We start from the raw sequence: 22,164 nt of genomic DNA on the forward strand, positions 1-22,164 counted from the left end.
AACAGATTACATGGAAACTGCTGTTTCCAGTGAGTGAGGGGTCCTGATGAAGGAACATAAATATAAGAGACTGAGGAATGAGAGAGGAGAAACACCTTTGCTGTACTAGACGGTTGTGGAATATACTGCCATAGTCAATAAATAAAATAAGGAACATGTATTTAATAATCAGTTCGATTGAAGGAAAGGAGAATAAGGGGATTTTAGATTTGGCCTGACTGCTCATGTTAAATATAAGTATCAAGCAAACTGATTGGGTCAAATGGCCTGTTTCTGTATTCATCTCCATGCAATACAGACCAGCAGGATTCAAGTTGAGATTCCTGCTTTATACTGAACTAGGCAATGTCAGTAGTAGTGCTCTTGAGGAGCTTAACATCCAGTGTTAGCTGTGCCCGGCAAGTTGATTTACGACGTTTGGCTGGACCTTTAGACTCAGCTTGTCCAGCAGCTGTAAAGAAAGGAAGCACTGTGGCTCTCCAACTCTTCAAGATCTTCATTGCAGCAATGCTTAAGCAGGTCACCAGGGACATGTCGGCAGGTATCAGCATTAGGTTCTGTTCAGGGAAGATCTTCAATTTCTCCATTGAAGTCACAGATACAGGAATTAGACAGCTTCAGTATGCAAATGACTGCGTCCAAGCTGCCTACAACAAGGAATAGATCCAGACCATGGCAAACACATTCTAAACTGCTGCCAAAAACCTTGGGCTCCAAATTAGTGTCCCCAAGACCGAGCTTATGTTTCAGCCAGCACAGTAAAGCACCAGACCTCACCTTTGATAGAAACAGTCTCAAGGTTGTAGAAGAAGCCTTATTCCTGGACAGGGTGCACTCTAGGGATGCCAGTATAGATAAAGATATCAGTGCATGCATCCGGATAGCAACTCGATGATCATGGGATGGATTCTCCACCTCCCGCCACTCGTAGCGGGGTTCCCAATCCAATGGAGAATCAAGCGCCAAATGAAAAATGATGCCGATCCCATTCCGATGCTCTGGTCCCCTGCCAGCAGCAAGATACCTGCCCCGTGCCAGTGTGAGGATGCAAATGAGTCATTTGGACCCATTTGCAACTAATTAACAATCTAGGAGCCTGATTCTCAATGCCCCCGTGATGCCCCAACCCTCTCAGCTGGGTTTTATGGGGCATGCATTGGTACAAGTATTTGCAAGTGCGACATTAACACAGTGGACCCCATGGTGGGTCAAGGGGGTAAGTACTTAGTGTTGGTGCAACCAAAGTCCATCGGAGGGCCTCCCACAATGAACATCCTGCCCACCCCACCCCACCCCAGTCAGATCCCCATCTCAGAGACTCCCCCCATCCCCGTATCAGAGACCCCCCCTGCCTGAGATACACCCCATCTCAGAGACACCCCCCTCCAATCAGCCAGCTCAAAATGGCAGCCCAAAAGCAGGATTCCGCAAGCTCCTCACCATGCATATACTTGCATGGTGAGGGAGAGTGAATCACTCCTGGTCGCCACTTGCCGTGTCAGCGCAGACCAGGAACGATTCTACCCCAGCGGGAGAACTCAGGTGACACCTGAGGTCTGGCATGATACTTGGATGGCAGCACGAAATCACAAACAACCAGATCTTACAACATGCTGAGCCCAGTAGCCCTGGCTCCCTGCATACTTTAACTTCTCCCTGGCTTCTGAAAGTGGCTGGGACTTTTAAACGTTATCTGGTTCACTGCAGCGGGTGGCGTTAAAAGAGGGACATGGATGGCATCACTTCCCCTGATGCTGCTACACTGTACAGGAGGTGGTACGCTGCACATTTCTTTTAGCCAGCTCAAGTCGGACGGTTGAGCGAGAAATGTGCAGCTCCCGACTAAGTTACGTGAAAAAGAGCGGAGCGGCAATGCAACTGCGATTGCCACTCCTCGGGGATTCGGGCCTAGAGTGTGTGAGCACAACCATGGGCTGCCAATCTGTACTGTTCCAGTGCTGCTGCAATCCATATTCTGTCATTCGTACAGCATGTTTAGCTCTCTCTTAACATTTTTTTCCATGTCTTAATTATTTTTATCTCTGGTTTGGCATGTCACTTGACGTTAAGCCACATTGTGGGCAGGCAGTTTAAGTACGCAGACACATTATTAACGCAACAACTTTCAGATCTGAATCATGTGAGTGCCTGTTTATGAAAAAAAAAATGATAGTGAATATCAAAACTTGAGAATATTAACTGAGTACGAATGCAATTAGTTTTACTTTATAAATTCTGCTGAGCAACTTATCGTTCTGAAGTCCCAATGGTGGTTAATAACTCACTCCTTGAAGTAGTCGTTCTTCTGTTGTGATTACAGACAGGCTACAGGAGTTTGGAACAAGTTGGAGATTAGGAAGATTTAAATCCGCTAAATTGTGAGACATAAATGTTTCCAATTTCTTTGCATGAGCAGATTATTCTGCATGTAGTGCTTCAACTTTATGAAGCACGGTAGACTAACCCTAGAACAAAACTCTCAAATCCTCATTTTTCTTTTCTATTCATTCTTCCTGCACCCTTTCACGTACTATTCATCTTATCTATCTGTCCTTTGCCATTTCTCTATTCTTCTGGTCATTCCTTTTTTCACCCTTCCTTTCTTTTCTCCACTTTTCAATTTGTTCTTCCATTTTTCTTTCCATCATTATTTCTTCCTCTCTTTCCTTACCCTCTATCACCTTACTCCCGCCTTGCTTTAAAACATGTAATGATGCATTATTCATGAAACAAAACGACAAGAGTGTCACTGGTGTCTGATGTGACAGGCTGAATTCTCCGTTAGGAGTCTGCCCCGCTAATGGTGCCAGCGAGGATGGAGAATTATTTTTAAAAAAAATATTTTTATTCTCCTCCTATTTCACATTTTCTCCCAAATTTACACCCACCAACAATAAACAATAATCAGTAACAAATATGTCAATCCCCATATCAATAACAACGATCTCATCCTCCCACCAAACCCCAAACATTAGCCCGCATGTTCACATAAACAAATGACAAAAGGGAATCAAGAATCATCCATAGTCACATTAACACATACAGCCCCCCTCCCCCCAACCCTCCCCCCCCATCCCCCCCAACTAATGTTCGATGTTATCCAGTTCTTGAAAGTGCATAATGAATAATGCCCATGAATTGTAGACCCCTCCATCCTTCCCCTCAGTTCAAATTTAACCTTCTCACGAGTCAAGAATTCCAACAAGTCCCCCCGCCACACCAGGGCACAGGGTGGAGAGGTTGCGACCAAGGAAGCAAAGGCTACAACATCTGCCTCCGCACTCGTTTCCTACCCCGGCTGGTCTGACACCCTGAATATGGACTCCTGGGGGCCCGGGTCCAGTTTCACCTGCATCACTTTAGAAATTACCCTAAAAACCTCGTCCAGTAATCTTCCAGCTTTGGACAGGACCGAAACATATGAACGTGATTAGTGCCCCCCCCCCTCCCGCAACGTTCACACACATCTTCTACTCCTTCAAAGAATCGGCTCACCCTCGCCCTTGTGAGGTGTGCTCTGTATAGCACCTTCAGCTGTATCAGCACCAGCCTTGCGCACGAGGTGGAGCACCTCACATACCAGAACCCCTCCTCCATATCCTCTCCCAACTCTTCCTCCCACTTTGCTTTAATCCCTTCCAGTGGTGCCTTCTCCTCTTTCAAAATAGCTCCGTAAACCGCCGACACTACTCCCATCTCCTGTCCCCCTGTTGTCAGCACCTCCTCCAGCAATGTGGAGGCCGGCTCCACTGGGAAGCTCTGTATCTCCTTTCTAGCAAAATCTCGAACCTGCATGTATCTAAATATTTCCCACTGCTCCAACCCATACTTTGCTTCCAGCTCCTTCAATCCTGCAAACTGACCCCTAAGAAACAAATCTTTTAGTGTCCTAATCCCCTTCTCCTCCCATTTCCGAAAATTGATGACGGAGAATTTGGCCGCACCGTTCGCTGGCGGTCGGGATTCTTTTCTTCTGCCGCGTGTCTATGGTATTTCCCATTGAAACCAGAGAGAATCCCTCCCCCAGCAAGCGGCTAGAGAATTCCGGTCATCATGTTCAAGAATATGCGGAGATGACTTCTAGTGGCGACCATGGAGTGAATGGTTGCCAACGGGGTGGCTCCTGCTTGAAGGAGTTGGTTTTGGCCTCTTTTCCCCAAACTTTGGGGAATTTGGGTGGAAAGGTTGGGCGGAGAGTGGAGGGGGATTAGTTCTCCCCTGGATGGGCATGTCTGCGGGTTATCAAATTCAACAGAAGGCAGTGACAGCCTGTTTTTTAAAGAAAAAATTTAGAGTACCCAATTCATTTTTCCCAATTGAGGGGCAATTCAGGGTGACCAATCCACCTACCCTACAAATTTTTGGATTGTGGGGGCAAAACCCACGCAAACACGGGGAGAATGTGCAAACTGCATACGTACAATGACCCAGAGCCAAAACGAACCTGGGACCTCAGCGCTGGGAGGCAGCAGTGCTAACCATTGCTACACCATGCTGCCTGCTTTTAAAAAAAAAATTTCTGTGAGAGCCCTGGTTAAGGAGATGGAGGAGACTCGTGGCGCAGGATCAATTGCAAAAATGGAGGAGTGAGAAGGGTTGTCGTCCACTGAAAAGCTGCCAATGGAGCAGTTGATGAGCTTCATTAAGGGTGAGTTTCGGCGGCAGCATAAAGAAATGCAGAATGACTGGTGGAAGGCAAGTGAAGGGGCAGCGGTACCTCTTTGCAGGACTTTGGATTGGATGGAGAAGAACTTGGAGGTACAGGGGTTGATGATTCAAGAGGTGGTAGAGGTGGCATCTGACCAGAGTGCCGGATTGTGTCACTGGAAGTGGAGATGGTGATCCTGGGAGACATGTGCAAGGAGCTGCGAGTAAAGGGGGAGGACAAGGAAAACAGGTCCAGCCGGCAAAATCTGAGGAAAGTGGGCCTATAGGAGGGAGTGGAGGGAACGAGAGCAACAGGCTATGTCGCGAGGATTCTGGCTAGGTTGGTGGACGAGTAGGTGCTGGACAAGGTCCTGGAGGTGGATCAGGTCCATAGGTCCCCGAGGCAGAGGCCATGAGCGGGGGAGTCACTGCGGGTGTTGATTGTGTGGATGTACAGCTTCCAGGACAGGAAAAGATTCTGTGGTGGGCCAAGGTGCAGCTGGATTGTGATTGGGTAGGAAACTGAATCGGGTTTACCAGGACATTGGTGCGGAGCTGGCCAAGAGACGGGTGGGGGTCAATGAGGCCAAGGCAGTGCTGTACAGGTGCTAGATTTGGCTTGGAGTGCTGTACCCAGCTGGACTTTGGGTCACTCTCAAGGACCGGGAATATTACTTTGGGACACTGGCGGAGGCAAATGACTTTATTGAGGAACATTAGCTGGGGGAGGGCTGAAGGGAGAACATGGGTGGAGGTTCTGTCTGTTGAATTTTGTTATCTATATCTGTTTGCAAGTTTGGAAAGGTTGTTATGGGGCTGGTTGCACTCCTCTTTGTATTGAGCTTAAATTGCTGGGAGGCGACGAGGTAGTTATGGCGGGTGAGTGCGGTCATTGACAGGCCGAGGAGCCTTCTTGGGTGGGCCCAATTCAGAGTGGGGATGGGTGAGTAGAACCTAAGGCGAAAATGGTGGGCTCTCGGGGAGAGGTAGGGGGCGAAGCCTCCGGTGAGAATCATGACATAGAATGTCCGCGGTCTAAATGGCCCAGTTAAACAATCCTGGGTGTTCACGCACCAGAGGTGATTTTCCTGCAGGAGACACACTTCTGGGTAAAAGATCTTGGGCGTCATTCTCCGACCCCCCGCTGGGTCGGAGAATCGTCGGGGGCTGGCGTGAATCCCGCCCCCGCCGGTTGCCGAAGTCTCCGGCACCGGATATTCGGCGGGGGTGGGAATCGGGCTGCGCCGGTTAGCGGGCCCCCCCGCTGGATTCTCCGGCCCGGATGGGCCGAAGTCCCGCCGATAAATTGCCTGCCGCGCCGGCGTGGATTAAACCACCTTTTGAACGGCGGGACAAGGCGGCGTGGGCGGGCTCCGGGGTCCTGGGGGGGGGGGCGCGGGGTGATCTGGCCCCGGGGGGTGCCTGGCCCGCGATCGGGGCCCACCGATCTGCGGGCGGGCCTGTGCCGTGGGAGCACTCTTTCCCTTCCACCTCCGCCACGGTCTCCATCATGGCGGAGGCGGAAGAGACTCCCTCCACTGCGCATGCGTGGGAAACTGTCAGCGGCCGCTGACGCTCCCGCGCATGCGCCGCCCGGAGATGTCATTTCCGCGCCAGCTGGCGGGGCAACAAAGGCCGTTTCCGCCAGCTGGCGGGGCGGAAATTCCTCCGGCACCGGCCTAGCCCCTCAATGTTGGGGCTCGGCCCCCAAGGGCGGCGCGATGCCCGTCTGGCGCCGTTTTGGGCGCCAGTCGGCGGACATCGCGCCGTTTCGGGAGAATTTCGCCCCAGGTGAGAGTGAGGAAGGGGTGGGTGGGGCAAGTGTTCCACTCAGGGTTTGACTTGAATTCGAGGGCTGGTCACCATACTGTTGAACAAGGAAATGGAGATTACAGTGGCTATGGAGGTGTGGGACCTGGGATCGGGGGGCAAGGTATGTGATAGTGGGGTGCTAGTGGGGACTCCAATGGTGTTGGTGAATGTGTATGTGCCTAATTGGGATGATGCCAGATTCATAAAGAGGCTATTAGGGGCAATCCCAGATTTGGACTCTCACCAGCTGATTATGGGGGAGAATTAAATTGTGTGTTGGAGCCATGTGTGGATAGGTCGAGCTCTAAGTCGATGAGGAGGTCAAGAATGGCGCTTGAGCTGGGATGGTTTATGGAGAGGTTGGGATCTATGGAGGTTTGGGCAACCGGGAGAGAGAGAGAGTACTCCTTCACGCATGTGTATAGGGTGTAAGTCAGTGGTTATTTGCATTGCCTGCCAGTGAACCTGCACCTTTGGTGAGACCTGTGGTGTTCTTTTTGTTGCTTATTTCAGGATGGTTGGCATAGTGCTCACAAAGACCACAGAATAGATTTTACTTAAACAAAGCCATGATTTTATTTGCACTACTAAAACTGGGAATCGACAAATTGGATTCGCCATTAAGTCCTTAAGAATACAGAACTGATCAATAACATCTAACTTCACTCATCTACTGCTAATCTCACTACTGGTACAAACTAGAATCCAACCTTACTCACGCCATCTGCTCTTATGAACTTCACTAGCTGTCTCCTGTACACAAAACCCTCGAAGGTCTAGCATCACTGCTATATATAGTTGTATCTGCAGCTCCCTCTTGTGGCTACTCTCGACACTACATTAACCCTTGTAATGCTGATGGTTGTGATAATACCATAGGACCAAAAGATCCCACCATAGGGAAGGGCTGGAAAATCTCGGCTTTAATGTTGGATAGAGGCAATTGAGGAGGTGGAAGATAAAACTGGATGCTTTTCATGTCCATGGGGAAGCTGAGTCTATGCTTCTGGGTAATGTTAATGAGGTAAGAGCAGGCGCGATATTCTCAAAAGGGAACAAAGTCCCCGAGCGAGCACGTTTAGCTGCGTTTCCCGGCACTCACAGCGCCGAGAAAAACATGGCTATTCGACGTGACTCACTTTGAATAAGGGATACATCGCCCGTTTTTTACAATGGGGAACTCCGCTTGCCAGAACTCCCCACTGTACTGATGCCCCGAAAAGAGTCCCAGATTTCCCATCCCCAACCCGAACACAACATGGGAAGGGCCCCCAGCACCTCCCCCATGGGCAACCCCGGCCCGATTGCATGCGTGCAAAAATGCCAGCTTGGCAGTGCCAACCTGGCACCACCCTTGTCAGCTGGCAGTGCCACCCAGGCAGTGCCAGACTGGCACCCAAGTGGTACTGCCAGGGTGGCAGTGCCAGGGCACCACCCTGACCAAAGGGCATGCAGTTGGGGGTCTCCGATCCCCTTGGAGGCCTCCATGAGTGCCGTTCCAACTAGTCCCCGTTTGTTGGGACCAGTACCAAACGGCGCTCGCCCGAGATCGCCGAGGCCAAGGGGTTGAATCCCAAACGCTCAGGTTCCTTGGATATCTGCACATTCGAGTAAGGCTTACTGCCTCGCTGTAATATGCAGATTTGCTAAAAGGTGATCCCGCCCATTCTGAGCAGGATTCTCCTTGCTATGTCTCAAGAGATTGTGTTGAATCTCACGAGGCATTGTGAGCTGGGTAGATCCCCAGACCAGACCAGGTCAGACCGGCTACGCCGCGGCGAGTTGCTTTTCGGGCACAGTGTGGCTGGAGTATCGCATCCAGCATGTAAATAATGAAGAAGGGGAAGCCAAACTCATACATGTGAGCGGCATGGGCATCGGAGAAGGAGGCATTTGAGGCAATGTAATTCTTATGATGTGACTGGTAGAAATGAAGTTAGACATGAGGTTTACTGTACTATTGGTCAGTGGAGAAAAGGTAGTCAAGGAGAATAGAGCCATCAACAGATGAAACTAAAGGGATATTAATTTGATATTTTATTTTAATAAATTTAGAGTACCCAATTATTTATTTTTTTCCAATTAAGGGGCAATTTAGCGTGGCCAGTCCACCTAACCTGCACATCTTTGAGTTGTGGGGGTGAAAACCACGCAGACATGGGGAGAATGTGCAAACTCCACACGGACAGTGAACCAGAGCCGGGATTGAACCTGGGACCTTGGCGCCGTGAGGCTGCAGGGCTAACCCCACTGCTCCCCTGTGCCGCCCAAATCCGCTGCTCTTGAACAGATGCGAGTGATGCACACTAGAAGTTATTTCAAATTCATTTTACGGGATGTGGGCGTCGCTGGAAGAGCCATCACTTATTGCCCATCCCTAGTTGCCCTTCAGAAGTTGGTGGTCAGCTGCCTTGAAGATCTGCTGCAGTTCCTGAGGTGTAGGTACATCCACTGTGCTGTGAGGGAGGGAGTTCCAGGATTTTGACCCAGCGACAGTGAAGGAACACCGATGTATTTCCAAGTTGGGGAGGTGAGTGGTTTGCAGAGCCCTTCTTTAAATATACAGATTGGGCCCTGTTCTGGAAATAAAAACTGGTCTTTTATCCAGAGGCCCGAGTGAGGGGCAATTTAGCGTGGCCAGTCCACCTAACCTGCACATCTTTGAGTTGTGGGGGTGAAACCCACGCAGACATGGGAAGAATGTGCAAATTCCACACGGACAGTGACACAGGGCTGGGATTCGAACCCGGGTCCTCAGCACCGCAGTCCCAGTGCTAACCACTGTGCCACATGCCGCCCCCATTAATTTGCTATTTAAGTGATTTTTGAACAGGACAACAGCAGCATTACACACATATGTTTGTTGAACTTAATGTAGAGAAAACAAAGATTTAAAGCAAAGTGGAAAGTCCAAACTTACGAAGAATACATTACTTACTCAATGAATCAACACATGGAAACCAAGCAATTCAATGGGATAACATAGCCCTTTAAATACCCTGTCTGACTTTGCATTCCATGAACTTAATGGAGTGTAAAATTGAGGAGGGCAGTGAGGTTGTGTAACAAATGGCTGACCCAAATCCGCTTATCTTCCATCAGGCAAATTTGGTTTAGGTTACCTCCAATATGTGTCACTGACTGGAAGAAATGGATCTCAATGTTCCACATGTGCTGAGGGTGTGATAAAACCATCAAATGTGCCATCCCTATTGCAGGGACTGAATGAGACTGGTGCCCGTGCTGGGAAATAGGAGCAGGTCGATGGCCTGGAAATAAATCTCAAGCCACTAAACGCAGATGTAAAAGTAGAAATGAGAATGCTGGAAATGTACAGTAAGCCAAATAGTATCTGGTTGGGTTCACATTTACTTCATTTATTGTATTCTAATCAAAGGTCCCATCCCTAAACATTAGCTTACCTGCCGCTTGACTAACTGGCTGTGAGGTTGACTAACAGGTTGTGAAATGTATCCTAATAGCTATATGTTTTATCTATCTATCGATCTATATATATATATATATAGAGAGAGAGTCTATCTTAAAAATGGGCAATGGAGCAGCAGTGAGTAATTTTTAAAAATAAATTTAGTGAACCCAATTCTTTTTTTCCCAATTAATGGGCAATTTAGAGTGGCCAATCCACCTATCCTGTACACCTTTTGGGTTTGTGGGGATGAAACCCACGCAAGGAGAAGCAGTGAGTCATAAGACATGTTGCTCTTTTTAGCCTTAGTTTATTAGCTCTGATTATGTCACCTTTGCTCACGAGTCGCCAGGTATCTTTCTGATACCGCCACGTGGTTCAAGCTCGAGTTATGATTAATAAGTCAGCACACCGCTTAGTAAGATTGAAATCAACGGTCATTTATTATGTACAGCAATCAATACTTACACAATAATCCTACTATCTATATCAAAACCTACCACTACTGGCCAATACTTAACTTTAGGAGATGGCCCACCAGGTCAGGGAAACGAATGGTTTATCGAATTGGATCTGGCCTGCGGGATTCAAAAGGCTGATACAGGTCGAAGGCGAGGAATCTCAATCGGGTAGCGATCGCTGGAGTCAAACTTACAGTTTCTGGTCGATGTTCTTGCGAAGGTTGCGAGCAGGGGAAGAAGGGAGAGAGAGATCAATCTGAACTTGGCCCCTCACTTTATAGGGCCCAGGGGCTTCCCGCCTCTCGGGGCGGCCCTTGACCCTGAGTCCCAAGTGATTGGACTTGTTCCCAATCACTGGGTTCGATATGCTCCAATAATGGGGCGATTCCTCGATCGGGGGGTGGTCATTCACCTGTCTTTGTTTCGGCCACTGCAGGCGCCGAGAGGTCTGGCCTGGCATTCAATTGCTAATATGTTGCAATTGTTCCCGGGGATAGCCGATTAAACTGTAGATGTCTGTGTTGAGGTATCGATCTGGGCCGACTTCCCCAGATCCGAATACGCTATTCTGTCTGCAGCTGTCCGTTTGTGTCCTGTTGGCTGCTTTTCCCATCAGCCTTTTCGGTTAGCCATTTTAAATCGGGTTATGGCCAAATTAATAGGGAATCAGCCATTTTAGGTGGCTACAGACACTCCTGCGCAACACTCTATTGTGTGTCTTTAAAATGCTGGCAGTGGTGTTTCACGATGAGGGAACAGAAGTATGGAAGCTTGTTGGAACACGCTTGGGTTTTTCAAACAAATTAAATGGAAATTGTTCCTCACGCAAGCAATCTTAATCCAAAGAACAAATTTGAAAAAGATTGCTACAGCATGTCCATTGACTTCATGCCAAGGAGTGATAGGGTGGAAGGTGAATTAAAAGCAAACAAACAATCCTTGAAAATACTTATTGAAACAGAAAAGGCAATGCGTTTTGCCAACTGTTTAGTTGGTAAATGCATGGTCCATTACAGAAGCTGAGCCATACAGACCTGTGCTGAAACCTGTCTGTGTGGGACAGCTGATATCAGCTAAAGTGACAAAAAGTGATGGAGCAGGCTCAATGAATTCTCATCTTCATCCTACACTCCTAAAACAGCAATAAGAGTGCTGCAATTGGCCTCGGCGGTACTGAACGAATGAGAAACTCACCGCAGATTTCCCCTCTTTAATTGTGATGCTGTGAACCCATACTTAAAGGAATGTGCGAGAGGATGTTGGATGAGTTTAGTATCCAGGGTGGCAATGATGCCCTCCACCATATAATAGCTTGCCTGCAGCCGTTGTCTAAGCTGGTAGAATGATGTTGAACATTTAGGTGTTGAGGTTTCAGTCGATACCCAGAACTCTTGGAACCATAGACCAGCATGTCCATGGGAAGAGGGAAGAAAATCAATGGCGATTAAAAAAAGTAAATATATTCTTTATTTAAAGCTTTCTTCTGTACTTGAAGATTGAAAGATTTTCATGACCCAACATGATCAAGTGGGAAACACGGATGTCTCTGCACATTAACTGCTTGCAGCATATGAAGTGGACACATTGGAGGCCCTTTTACTTCCCCTCTTCTTACAGTACAATGATCTGTGGAAAAAAACCAAGTCACAATGCAAAATCACTTAAACGCAAACCATATTTTTATAGAAATTGGACCTGCGCCCGGCAACTGCAGTTACAATTTGTTTTGCAATTAACCTTTTTGATTAGAAATAAAAACAACCAACCTGAGCAGCTGAGGGAAACATTCCAGCCTCAGGTGAGTTCCTGAACACAAAAGGGTGTGGTGTGTAAGAGTGCGCCATGACAGGCAAGGCCAACAAATGCAGGAATTCAGCTGTTTATAAGCGCAGTCGCACCAACAGCTGTCGGGTGCTGCTGCAGGGGATTTTTCAAATGGTGATTTTAGTGAGTTTGACACAAAAAAATATTTCTCTACATGTAAAACAGTGTCTGCTCAGTTTCCCCTTTTCTTCCCTACCTGCCATCAACCCCTCCCCCACCACCCCACAAAAAATAAAACCACTCACACGGTGCCACATTGTGTCACAGCTGACCCATTCTGCTGATGTAAATGAATATTTGTAAAAATAAAACATTCAGTCTTAACAAACCTGGCTGATCGCTTTATATTGTTGCTTTATCGTTTAAATTGTCCGAAGAGAAAAGCTGATCTTCTAAAGTACTGTACCACAGGACACTAAGGCGAGGTAGCATTAGGAAATGCAGTGTAGCAGAGCTTTGAGAGCAGCCAGGAGAGAGATCTTTATGAAGCATGTATATTCTCACAGTGGTGCATGGATTGATGAGGTACAGATTTTTTTGTGTGTGTGAATTTGATTCATTGTATCATGAGACGCAGAGCTCAATTGGAAATGCATGTGTAAGGAAGGCAGAGTCAAACCTGCAGACAATTTTCCTTTTCCCTTTAGCCCTGCTATTTGAAATATTGAATTCCATTTTTGCAGAGTTACAGACCTGAGTATTTCATCTTCCTCCATCCACTTATCAACAGAAAATAGCAGCAATAGCTGGCAATCCAACTTGTTGAACATTTGTGTGAAATATAAAACATGGCTGATTATTTGTTCAGTGTCTATTTGGATTGAAGTATTCTTCTGGATTATAAATTTTAACAAAATATTCTAATAACAATTGCCCTTTTTAATCAGTGCTCCATTATAGCTATCACTGTTCCCCTCTCTTCATAGGCTAGCCATTCAAGCTAGACCTTTCTTTGCGATATCTATGTTATTCCATCTGATAAGACCCACCTTTCACAGGGAAAGTATAGATGGAGTCAGAAATTCCAATTGATGCTTTGCTATTGGACTACTGATGTTATTGAAATTTGTTTATACTATTCTACAATCTACTTCCATAACACGTTTCAAAACCAATGTCGACTTATTGTTTGCAATTAAACCGATCAATATGGAAATTTCCGACAGCTTTACAACACTTCTTGAATGTTCCAGGGCATGTCACGGAAGTGTTATAAAACAAAATGTGCGAGTGGCACGGTGGCGCAGTGGTTAGCACTGCTGCCTCAGGGCCGCGAGGACCTGGATTCGATCCTGACCCGGGTCACTGTCCGTGTGGAGTTTGCACATTCTCCCCATGTCTGGGTGGGTTTCACCCCCACAACCCGAAGATGTGCAGGGTAGGTGGATTGGCAATGTAAATTGCCCCTTAATTGGAAATTTAAAAATTGTCTTTATAATCTAAAAATAATCTTTAAAAAAAATTTTTTTTGGACATTATGATGCATAAGGAGATAATAGGGAAGTCGACCAAATGGTTAATCAAAGAGATGGGTTTTAATCACATTTTAGTTCTTGCATGTTAGCTGTCACCTTTTGGGAGGGGTGCATGCTTCTTTCATAGTGGAATAATTTCAAATAGAACATGCACAGGAACTGCTCTCAGTCCTTCCCTGCCTCATAGCTCAGTTATCACCACCTTTCTGATTGAACAATGAGGACACGGTACAGCCCTGAAAACACCTTGATTAACGTTGTCAACAGTACAAACATGAATGAAGTAGTCCTTGGTCAGTTTTGTCTTACGCAAATGATTTGGCAAGAACTGGAAAGCTCAGCAATTGGATGTCGGTTTTGCGATTGGCATTTCAACTTGGTCTTCCAAAGAATCCAACGTTTTGACAACATGTTGACAGAGTAATCACGTGCCACACAGCTAGCATCTTTGTGTTGGTGAAGTTCCACCAATCATCAAGCTTTCGATGGTTACTTCCAGCATAGAGCCACCGTACTTAAATCGATTATTAGGTTGTCAATCAGAAGCGTGTGTTGCTATTATCTTGGAATCAATTTAGTGACTTCCCTTTTTTGGCAGTTTTGATCCATTGTCACTTTTCCCCCCATGATGTTTGATTTTGCATTGTTTGATATTGGATCACTGGGTGTTTGTTCACTGTTCTTTTGTTTTAATGTTGTCTTTCTGGTGTCAATTCCTATCACTGTCACGTCCTATTACTGTCACTTCAAGCTTCCACTTATAATTTGCATCTGGGCGGCACGGTGGCACAATGGTTAGCACTGCTGCCTCATAGCTCCAGGCTCCCAGGTTTGATTCCAGCCCCGGATGACTGTCTGTGTGCAGTTTTCACTTTCTCCCCGTGTCTGCGTGGGTTTCCTCCGGGAGCTCCGGTTTCCTCCCACTGTCCATAGATGTGCAGCTTAGGTGGATTGGCTATGTTAAATTGCCCCTTCGTGTCCAAAAGGTTAGGTTGCGGGGATATGGTGGAAGCGTGGGCTTAAGTAGGGTGTTCTTTCCAAGGTCTGGTGCAGACTCGATGGGCCGAATGGCCCCCTTCTGCACTGTAAGTTCTATGATGCTTGTTTCTGAAACTTAATTGGACAATAGTTTGGAAAGGAGGTCAAAGGCATGTTTTCTTCCCCACAGAATCGTTCATTCTTTCTGTCATTGAAAGCTTTCTTGTGGTTTGGTGTTTGAGGTGCTCACCAGAAGTGAAGCAGCAGGGTCTAATGGATCACATGACTAAAGTAGTTTTCCTCACCTGGGTACTCAGTGCACCTTTACATGAGGTACCGCAGTAATTCATTTGTGAGGTGCTCACATCAGTTCCCCAACTTAAAGACCTTGCTTGTAAGGGACAGAATCTCTGCAGAGCAAAAATAAACTGTACTAGAAGCTCAACAAATGTATATTTTATTCATTTTTCCTCCACTCCAATATATTATTTGTTGGTTTGAGGTTCTATTATTATTCCTTTTTGGACCTTGAAAACGACTTCTTAAAGTCCCACTGTATACACAGTATTAAAGAAATATGTAAAGTCATAGTCGCAGATGACCATATAGGCTGCTTTCCCCTTTGAGGGGGAGAGTGACTGGTGGTGATTTAACCCGAAGATCACCACACCTCAGGCAAGGGCAGCGTTGAGAAAGCGGGGCTTTCAGCCGGTGTAGGAATTGAACCCACGCTGTTGGCCTCATTCTGCATCCGCATCACAAACCAGCTGAGCTAAAAACAATTGTATACACAATATATCGTAAAAAAAGAATAGTGTTATTACTTTATTAATTGACCAGTTTGATTGACATCTATTTATTCTGCCGTAAAAGAATGCTGACTGTCACCTTCTAGGTGGTTAATGATTCAGATTGAGGTTGTTTGATACATCTCCGAGCTGTTTATAAGGTTTGCTTCAGTAACTTAGACTTTGTTGTATAAATAAAAATACACTGACAAGAACCTTTTGATGCAACAATTCTGTGTGTGTATGTACATGTGCATGCTTGTACACGTGTGTATATGTCCATGTGTGTGCATGAATTTGTGTGTGTGTACGTGCGTTTGTACATGTGTATGTCTGTGCATGTGTGTTGTGCATGCGTATGTGTGTGCGTGCATGCACATCTGTGCATGTTTACATGCATATGTGTTTGTACATGTTTGTGTGCACATGTGTGTTTGTACATGTTTGCATGTACATGTGTGTTTGTGCATGTTTGCATGCACAAGTGTTTGTACGTGTTTGTGCATCTGTGTGTGTGTGTGCATGTGTATTTAAATCATTTTTTCCCCTTAAAATGAAAAGGACAGACCCTTCCCAATTTGTTCTCTTTTTTTCATCAGTTTTCCTACGAGCCATCTGTGAACAAAAGTTCCAAGTCTGCACGGCATGTTTCTGCCCAGCTGAGGCTTTTGTTCAGGCAGATGTTCGGACTCAGTGGTGCAAAGGCAGCGGCAGAGGTTCTGTTGGCACATGTTTGGTGCTATTCTTTGCTCATTGTCTGAACCTGTGTGCATTGTTCTTCATCGACAGGTGATAGCTATCCTGTGCAGCTCATTCCGTCGACAATGGCAGCTGCAGCTGCGTCTGGACTCAGCCCATTACAGCTCCAGGTATGTGCCACAACAAAGAATTCTGGGAGAGAAGCCAAAACATTATACTGAATGCCAGTCTGAGCACTTGAAATTTTTTTTCCAAACACAGTCAAGCAAATTTAACACTTTAAGGGCTGAATGACTAGCAACATGGAAAACAGATCAGGGTATTATGCTGTAGAACATGATACCAGCTCCTAATGCAGCCATACAAGGTTGTGAATTGTGGCTCAGCACCGTTCAGCTCCTTACTTTTGGAATCTACCTCTGGTCTTCTAAAGGCTAATAGCATGCACAAGAGTTTAATCCCACTGAATAATTAAGACGGCCAGTTTACACCGGGTAGTGCCATAGGTTGTACAAAACGACCGCATTGGGAGATGATGATCTTTACCATAATGAAAGTCCCAGAGCATGTGTATTTTTCTCTGTGTACAGTTGAATAGAAGTGTGTAGCTATGTGTATGTTTGCATCCAGATGCAGTACTGAGACAGTGCTGCACTGTCGGAGATGGTGTGCAGTCAAAACCTGTAAATTTCCTCTGGCACTGTCCTCACAATATCCTGGATAACATTTATCTCTCAACTGACTTTGCCAAAACTGATTATTTGGTTCTGAACCTGGTTGTGGGACTTTTTGTGTGCAAATTGGCTGTCATATTTGTTTATGAAACTACAGTGAAAATGTTTGAAAAGTACATCATTGGCTGTGAAGTGCTATGGATGTGACAAGCATTATATAAAAGCAAGCTATTTTTGCTTTTGTGTGCTAGTGTGTGTGCGTGTGTTTGTGAATGTGTGCGTGTGTGTGTGCACGCGCGCTTGTTTGTGAATTTGTGTGCATGTGTGTGTGCGTGCCTAGCGGCAGTTGTGATGTTCTGAGTTTGTACTGTTAGTGGGAACTGTCTTGAGTGTACCCATAGGTTAAATGTTAGCAGGAAATTGTGGCAATTTTGCCTCTGGCTTTTCACCCAGCTGGATTGAACAGAAGCAATGACAGTGCTAAAGTAGCCCATTGTCCCCTGCTGTCCACAGGCTCATAGTCCACTGCCTCCCTCATATGTGGCTGTGATGAATTCTCCTTCACAGGGCGGCACGGCGGCGCAGTGGTTAGCACTGCTGCCTCACACCGCCGAGGACCCAGGTTCGATCCTGGCGCCGAGTCACTGCCCGTGTTGAGTTTGCACATTCTCCCCGTGTCTGCGTGGGTCTGACCCCCACAACCCAAAAATGATGTGCGGGGTGGGTGGATTGGCCATGCTAAATTGCCCCTCAATTGGAAAAAAAATAATTGGATACGCTAAATTTTTTTTAAAAATGAATTCTCCTTCAGTACCTAACCCAAAAGACCAGGAGTGAATCTTGAGCAGTGAGTGTTGGTGGGCTATTTCTTTGTGGCTTTGTTTTTCCGTTCTCCCAACAGCCATAGACACAAAGGCAAAATTTTCTGGTTGTCCCTGCCGACGGATTCTCCCGGTCCTGCTGACAGCGACCCCTCCCCCACCACAGGTTCCCAAGTGGCAAAGGGTGCGAACCACGGAAGAACCCGTTGACAGTAGAGGGACTGGACGATCCCGCCACTGGAAAACGGCAGGCTGCCACCGCAAAACACGTGATGGGGAAATCCCGCCGAACATCAATACACTCCCTCACAAATTCACACTTCTTCATACACTCCCACACATACATTCCCCTACAAGCTCACACAACACACTCCCTCACACACGCACACTTCCACACTCTCAGTCCCTCAGGTACACACATCCCCTCACATACACACACTCCCTCACAGAGAAATACCCCTTGGCGGATACACACTCCATCACATATGCACTCTCTCACTTATACACTCCTTCATATACTTACACTCGCTCACCCACTTATTTTCTCCACACACGTACTCTTTCACACACTCACTCTCCTTCAAATACATGGGGCAGTTTTCAGCCTGCAATCGCTGTCAGTGAGAACGGTGACGTGGACGGAAAATCCTGTGAGAATCGGAAAGCGCAATTCTCGCTGGGGTCCCCTGTGTCCATCGGGAGGGCTTGGAGGAGGTTTTTTTTCTGTGCTAATGGGGTGCCATTTTTAATGGACACCATGAGCCATCTGGAGCCAGCCCCGCTGGCTAAACCATACCCCGCCACAGTGATGGCATGAACCATGCCCACTGAATTTTATTTTTCAGCGCGGCTCTAAATCGGGTCTAAGCTGGAGAGCTACATGCCGGGTTTCAGTCAGAGCCTGACACTTCCTTCAAGAAAAAGGGGAAATTCTGCCCACAATTTCTCTCACATTCATACTCCCTTACATGCACTCATGCTCTCACACACTCACACTATCTCAAATTCTCACATTCACACTTACTTGCACTCTCACACACACTTGCAATCTCACACATACTCACACTCACACACACTCACTCGCACACTTGCACTCACACACACTTGCACTGTCACGCACACTCACACACACCCTCACAATCACACACACACACTCATGCACACAGATAAACATACACACACTCTCACAATCTCTCTCACACACGGACTCGCACTTTCCTGCAAGGGTCTCTGGATACCAAGGGGAAATTGTAATTGATATTTTTCTCTCCAAGCCCATGGACCCCAGATAGCTGTAGATTTGGCAGCCTTGGTGAGATCAGCCAACAGGGCACCAGATGCTTTGATGTTGGGGTTCAGTGGGATGCCAGGACCATCTGGTTACAACAATCTTCAGCGCAGATCTGAATGTAAATATGTAATTTTCTAAGACCAGTGGTTGGAAAGACCTATTTGTACCTGGGACCACCTGACGCCTGTAGCTCAGAATCCCAAACAACCCAACAAGTCATTGGGAGCCCCAACTCATTGTGTGTGCATTTTTCTTTTACTCCACTCTAACTGTACAGTTGTTGGCTTTAATACTTCCGCCATTTTAATTGGGATTCTTGGACCAGCAGCCAACATTTTCAGAGCTAAATCCTACCCGCCTATCCCAGTGCCGGAACCACAGGCCCAAGAAAATCTGGGCCTGTAATTCTGCCATGGGGGTAATTGACCCAGTTATAAACAATGGGATCTGGTTCATAGATGCCGGTCTGCTAGAATTCGAATTACAAACAACACCAATATAAAAGCTCCTTTTGTGCAGTATTTATGTTCTGAGTCACCATATTCCTAAGAGAGGCTGTTACATAGCAGGCTCTCCTGATAAGCAGTATAGAGTCCACAGGTCCTATTGTCGTGTTTGTTAATGAGATTTGACTCTACGATTTTTACCACAATATTACAAGGAGAGAAAGGATGAGTGCATTCAATGGTTGTCTTGCCTACCATTGTTAATTAAAAGCTTTAACCTCACGTTTAGCCCTTGGGTAGTCAACTGTTAATGTGGGAGCAAAAAAGACTGAACACTGCCTATTTTCAACAAGGCTGATAACGGCAGATAATATTTAAGCATTAAAACTTTAAACGGCTAGAATTGTTACCAAACAAAGCAAATACTTTGTGAAAAATGTGACATGTAAGTTTTTTTTTCCAGATACAGTAGTGTAATTTGTCCTTCACTGCTTATCGCTTAGAGCTTTAATGAGCCTTGGCAAGTCCTAACAATGCATGCAGCTGCAATACAAGCACCAACAGTTCTACCATCAAATCAGAATTCATGTACAGTATTCAAAAGGAGAGAGAAAACAAATAAGGGGAAAAAGGAATGAAAGAGGAATGCACAGATGCCGGTTAAAGAGGCTTCTTCTTAACTGTAAACAAAGTATATTTTGGGTATTGACCTTTTCTGGTAATGCTGGGTGCTGGAGAAAGCAGGACTGAAGCATTTCTCAACACGCCTGAGGGCCAGAATAATGGTAGTGCGAAGGCCGAAGAATTCTATTTTTAGTGGAATAGCACAGCAGATGGAGTCATGAATAGTCATATATCTGAAGGAAGGCCGCGAGGCTTTCAATGTTAACTTCGGTAATGTATTCGGTTAACCCTGAGGACAATTCAGAAACTATGGGCACGCGTTAGCCGCCAGTGAGAACGGCGACACAGGCACGAAATGCCGTCGAGATCGCGTTTTCCTGGGCCCCTCGCCAGTGGCATGACAAGAAAATACATTGGGCGAGATTCTCTGGCCTGCCCGCGGCGTGTTTCTCGGCAGCGGGAGACAGCCTGCCCGCCGCTGGCCGGCGGTGGGATGTTCTGGTTTCCGCTGCTGTCAATGGGATTTCCCATTGAATCCACTCCACACCACCGGGAAACCCATGGTGGGGTGCACTGTCGGCGGGACTCCCGCAGGGACTTGCCCCTCACTGAATATTCATTGGGCGGCAGCGTGATGTCATGTGGGCATGATTCACAACAGCTATATGGAAACGGGAAATGGCGACCTCGTCTCTTAAGGGGATATCAAAGGTGAGCGCTCAGGTCGCCACCGCCCTCCAGCTTGTCAGTTGTAGGGGGGGCACTGGAGGGGGGCACTGGACAGGACGCGGGGGACACAGATGTGGCCCCATTGCAAGGCGTTATGGTAGGGCAACACGGTAGCACAGTGGTTAGCACTGTTGCTTCACAGCACCAGGGTCCCAGGTTTGGTTCCCGGCTTGGGTCACTGTCTGTGCGGAGTTTGCAAGTTCTCCCCGTGTCTGCGTAGGTTTCCTCCGCGTGCTCCGGTTTCCTCCCACAAACCCGAAAGGCATGCTTGTTAGGTGAATTGGACATCCTGAATTCTCCCTCTGTGTACCCGAACAGGTGCCGAAATGTGGCGACTAGCGGCTTTTCACAGTAACTTCATTGCGGTGTTTGTGTAAGCCTACTTGTGACAATAAAGATGATCATTATTATTGTAAGACGCTTGGTCACCCCTTCTGGAGATAATGGATGGCGGCATCCCATTGCCCCGTGAGGTCAGAACGCACCATTGAATGCACTCCTCATCCTCATCCTGAGGGAAGTCACACGGTCCACTGAGGTTTGCGTCATTCAAGTGAAGGCGTTCAGGGTTCTGGGAGAGAGTGAGTGAGTCTCATTGGAAAGGCACTCGCACAGGGAATGCTCATGGGGGGATGTCCCACGGGTGGATGAGTGGGCTGTGGGACAGGGCATTGTCAGGACTCCTCATCGCTCGCTCTTATGTTCTCTTCTTTCAGTTTTTGATTCCAAAGAATCATGGAGTCAGTCGAGCTGGCATATTCCTTTGAATATGATCGATCAGAGGTGGGGGAGGCAGGGCCCGTTGATCTTCTGAGAGCAGGGCCACAGACAGTGGAACCTCGAAGGAAACACTACCAGCCACGGGTATTCCGCCTAGAACCTCCTACCTCCAGGTGACAGAGTTCCAGTTCTGAAGAAGACTGCGTCTGCCCTGGGGGATGGTGAGCCATCTGTGCCAGGTGATACAAGAGTTGGCACCACATGGTGTTCACAGGGAGGGGGTATCAGATGTGCTGGGCACCCCAAGGGTCTCCTGTGGAAGGCCCCATGCTGCGTTCCAGCCTATCCTCTTCCCTTTGGGTGCCCGTAGTACCCCTGGGCTCATCGATGGGATAGAGGAGCAGCTGGAGTGAGATCCAGAAGTCCCGCTGTCCTCAGGGGCTAACACTTGTGGATTCCCACTAGTATCTGGACCATGCAGTTGAAGGCCTACTCATGATCCCAGCCATGCAGGCCATGAGATAAACCATGGTGCGGACATCTCTCACCATGCACGTCCTGCATGAAGGTCTCCACTGCGGACACCACCCTCGCAGTTTTGACCATATCAAGTAGAAGTGACAGCACCATCTCTTCAGACAGAAGACGATAGGGCTCCTCCTGTCGACCTTGCGGTCCGAGAAGGGATGCTGTCATTCCATCCTGATACTCGTGACTCTTCCTTTGCAGCTTCAGCAGTTCTGGGATG

The 22,164-nt window shown here is 47.2% G+C and overlaps 1 protein-coding gene across 14 annotated transcripts in view; it reads left to right on the top strand.

Moving 5' to 3' along the window:
- The window catches only part of sox6 (SRY-box transcription factor 6), an 832,058-nt gene that overhangs the window by 661,482 nt on the left and 148,412 nt on the right, over positions 1–22,164 (top strand). For all 14 annotated transcript variants that reach the window (XM_072466411.1, XM_072466398.1, XM_072466399.1 and 11 more), the window contains one exon: positions 16,202–16,281. In XM_072466411.1, coding sequence (XP_072322512.1) covers positions 16,202–16,281 — 80 coding nt within the window. The remainder of the gene's footprint in view (positions 1–16,201; positions 16,282–22,164) is intronic.

The sequence above is a fragment of the Scyliorhinus torazame genome, chromosome 10 (assembly GCF_047496885.1).
Source record: "Scyliorhinus torazame isolate Kashiwa2021f chromosome 10, sScyTor2.1, whole genome shotgun sequence".
In the NCBI taxonomy this organism is placed as follows: Eukaryota; Metazoa; Chordata; class Chondrichthyes; order Carcharhiniformes; family Scyliorhinidae; genus Scyliorhinus; species Scyliorhinus torazame.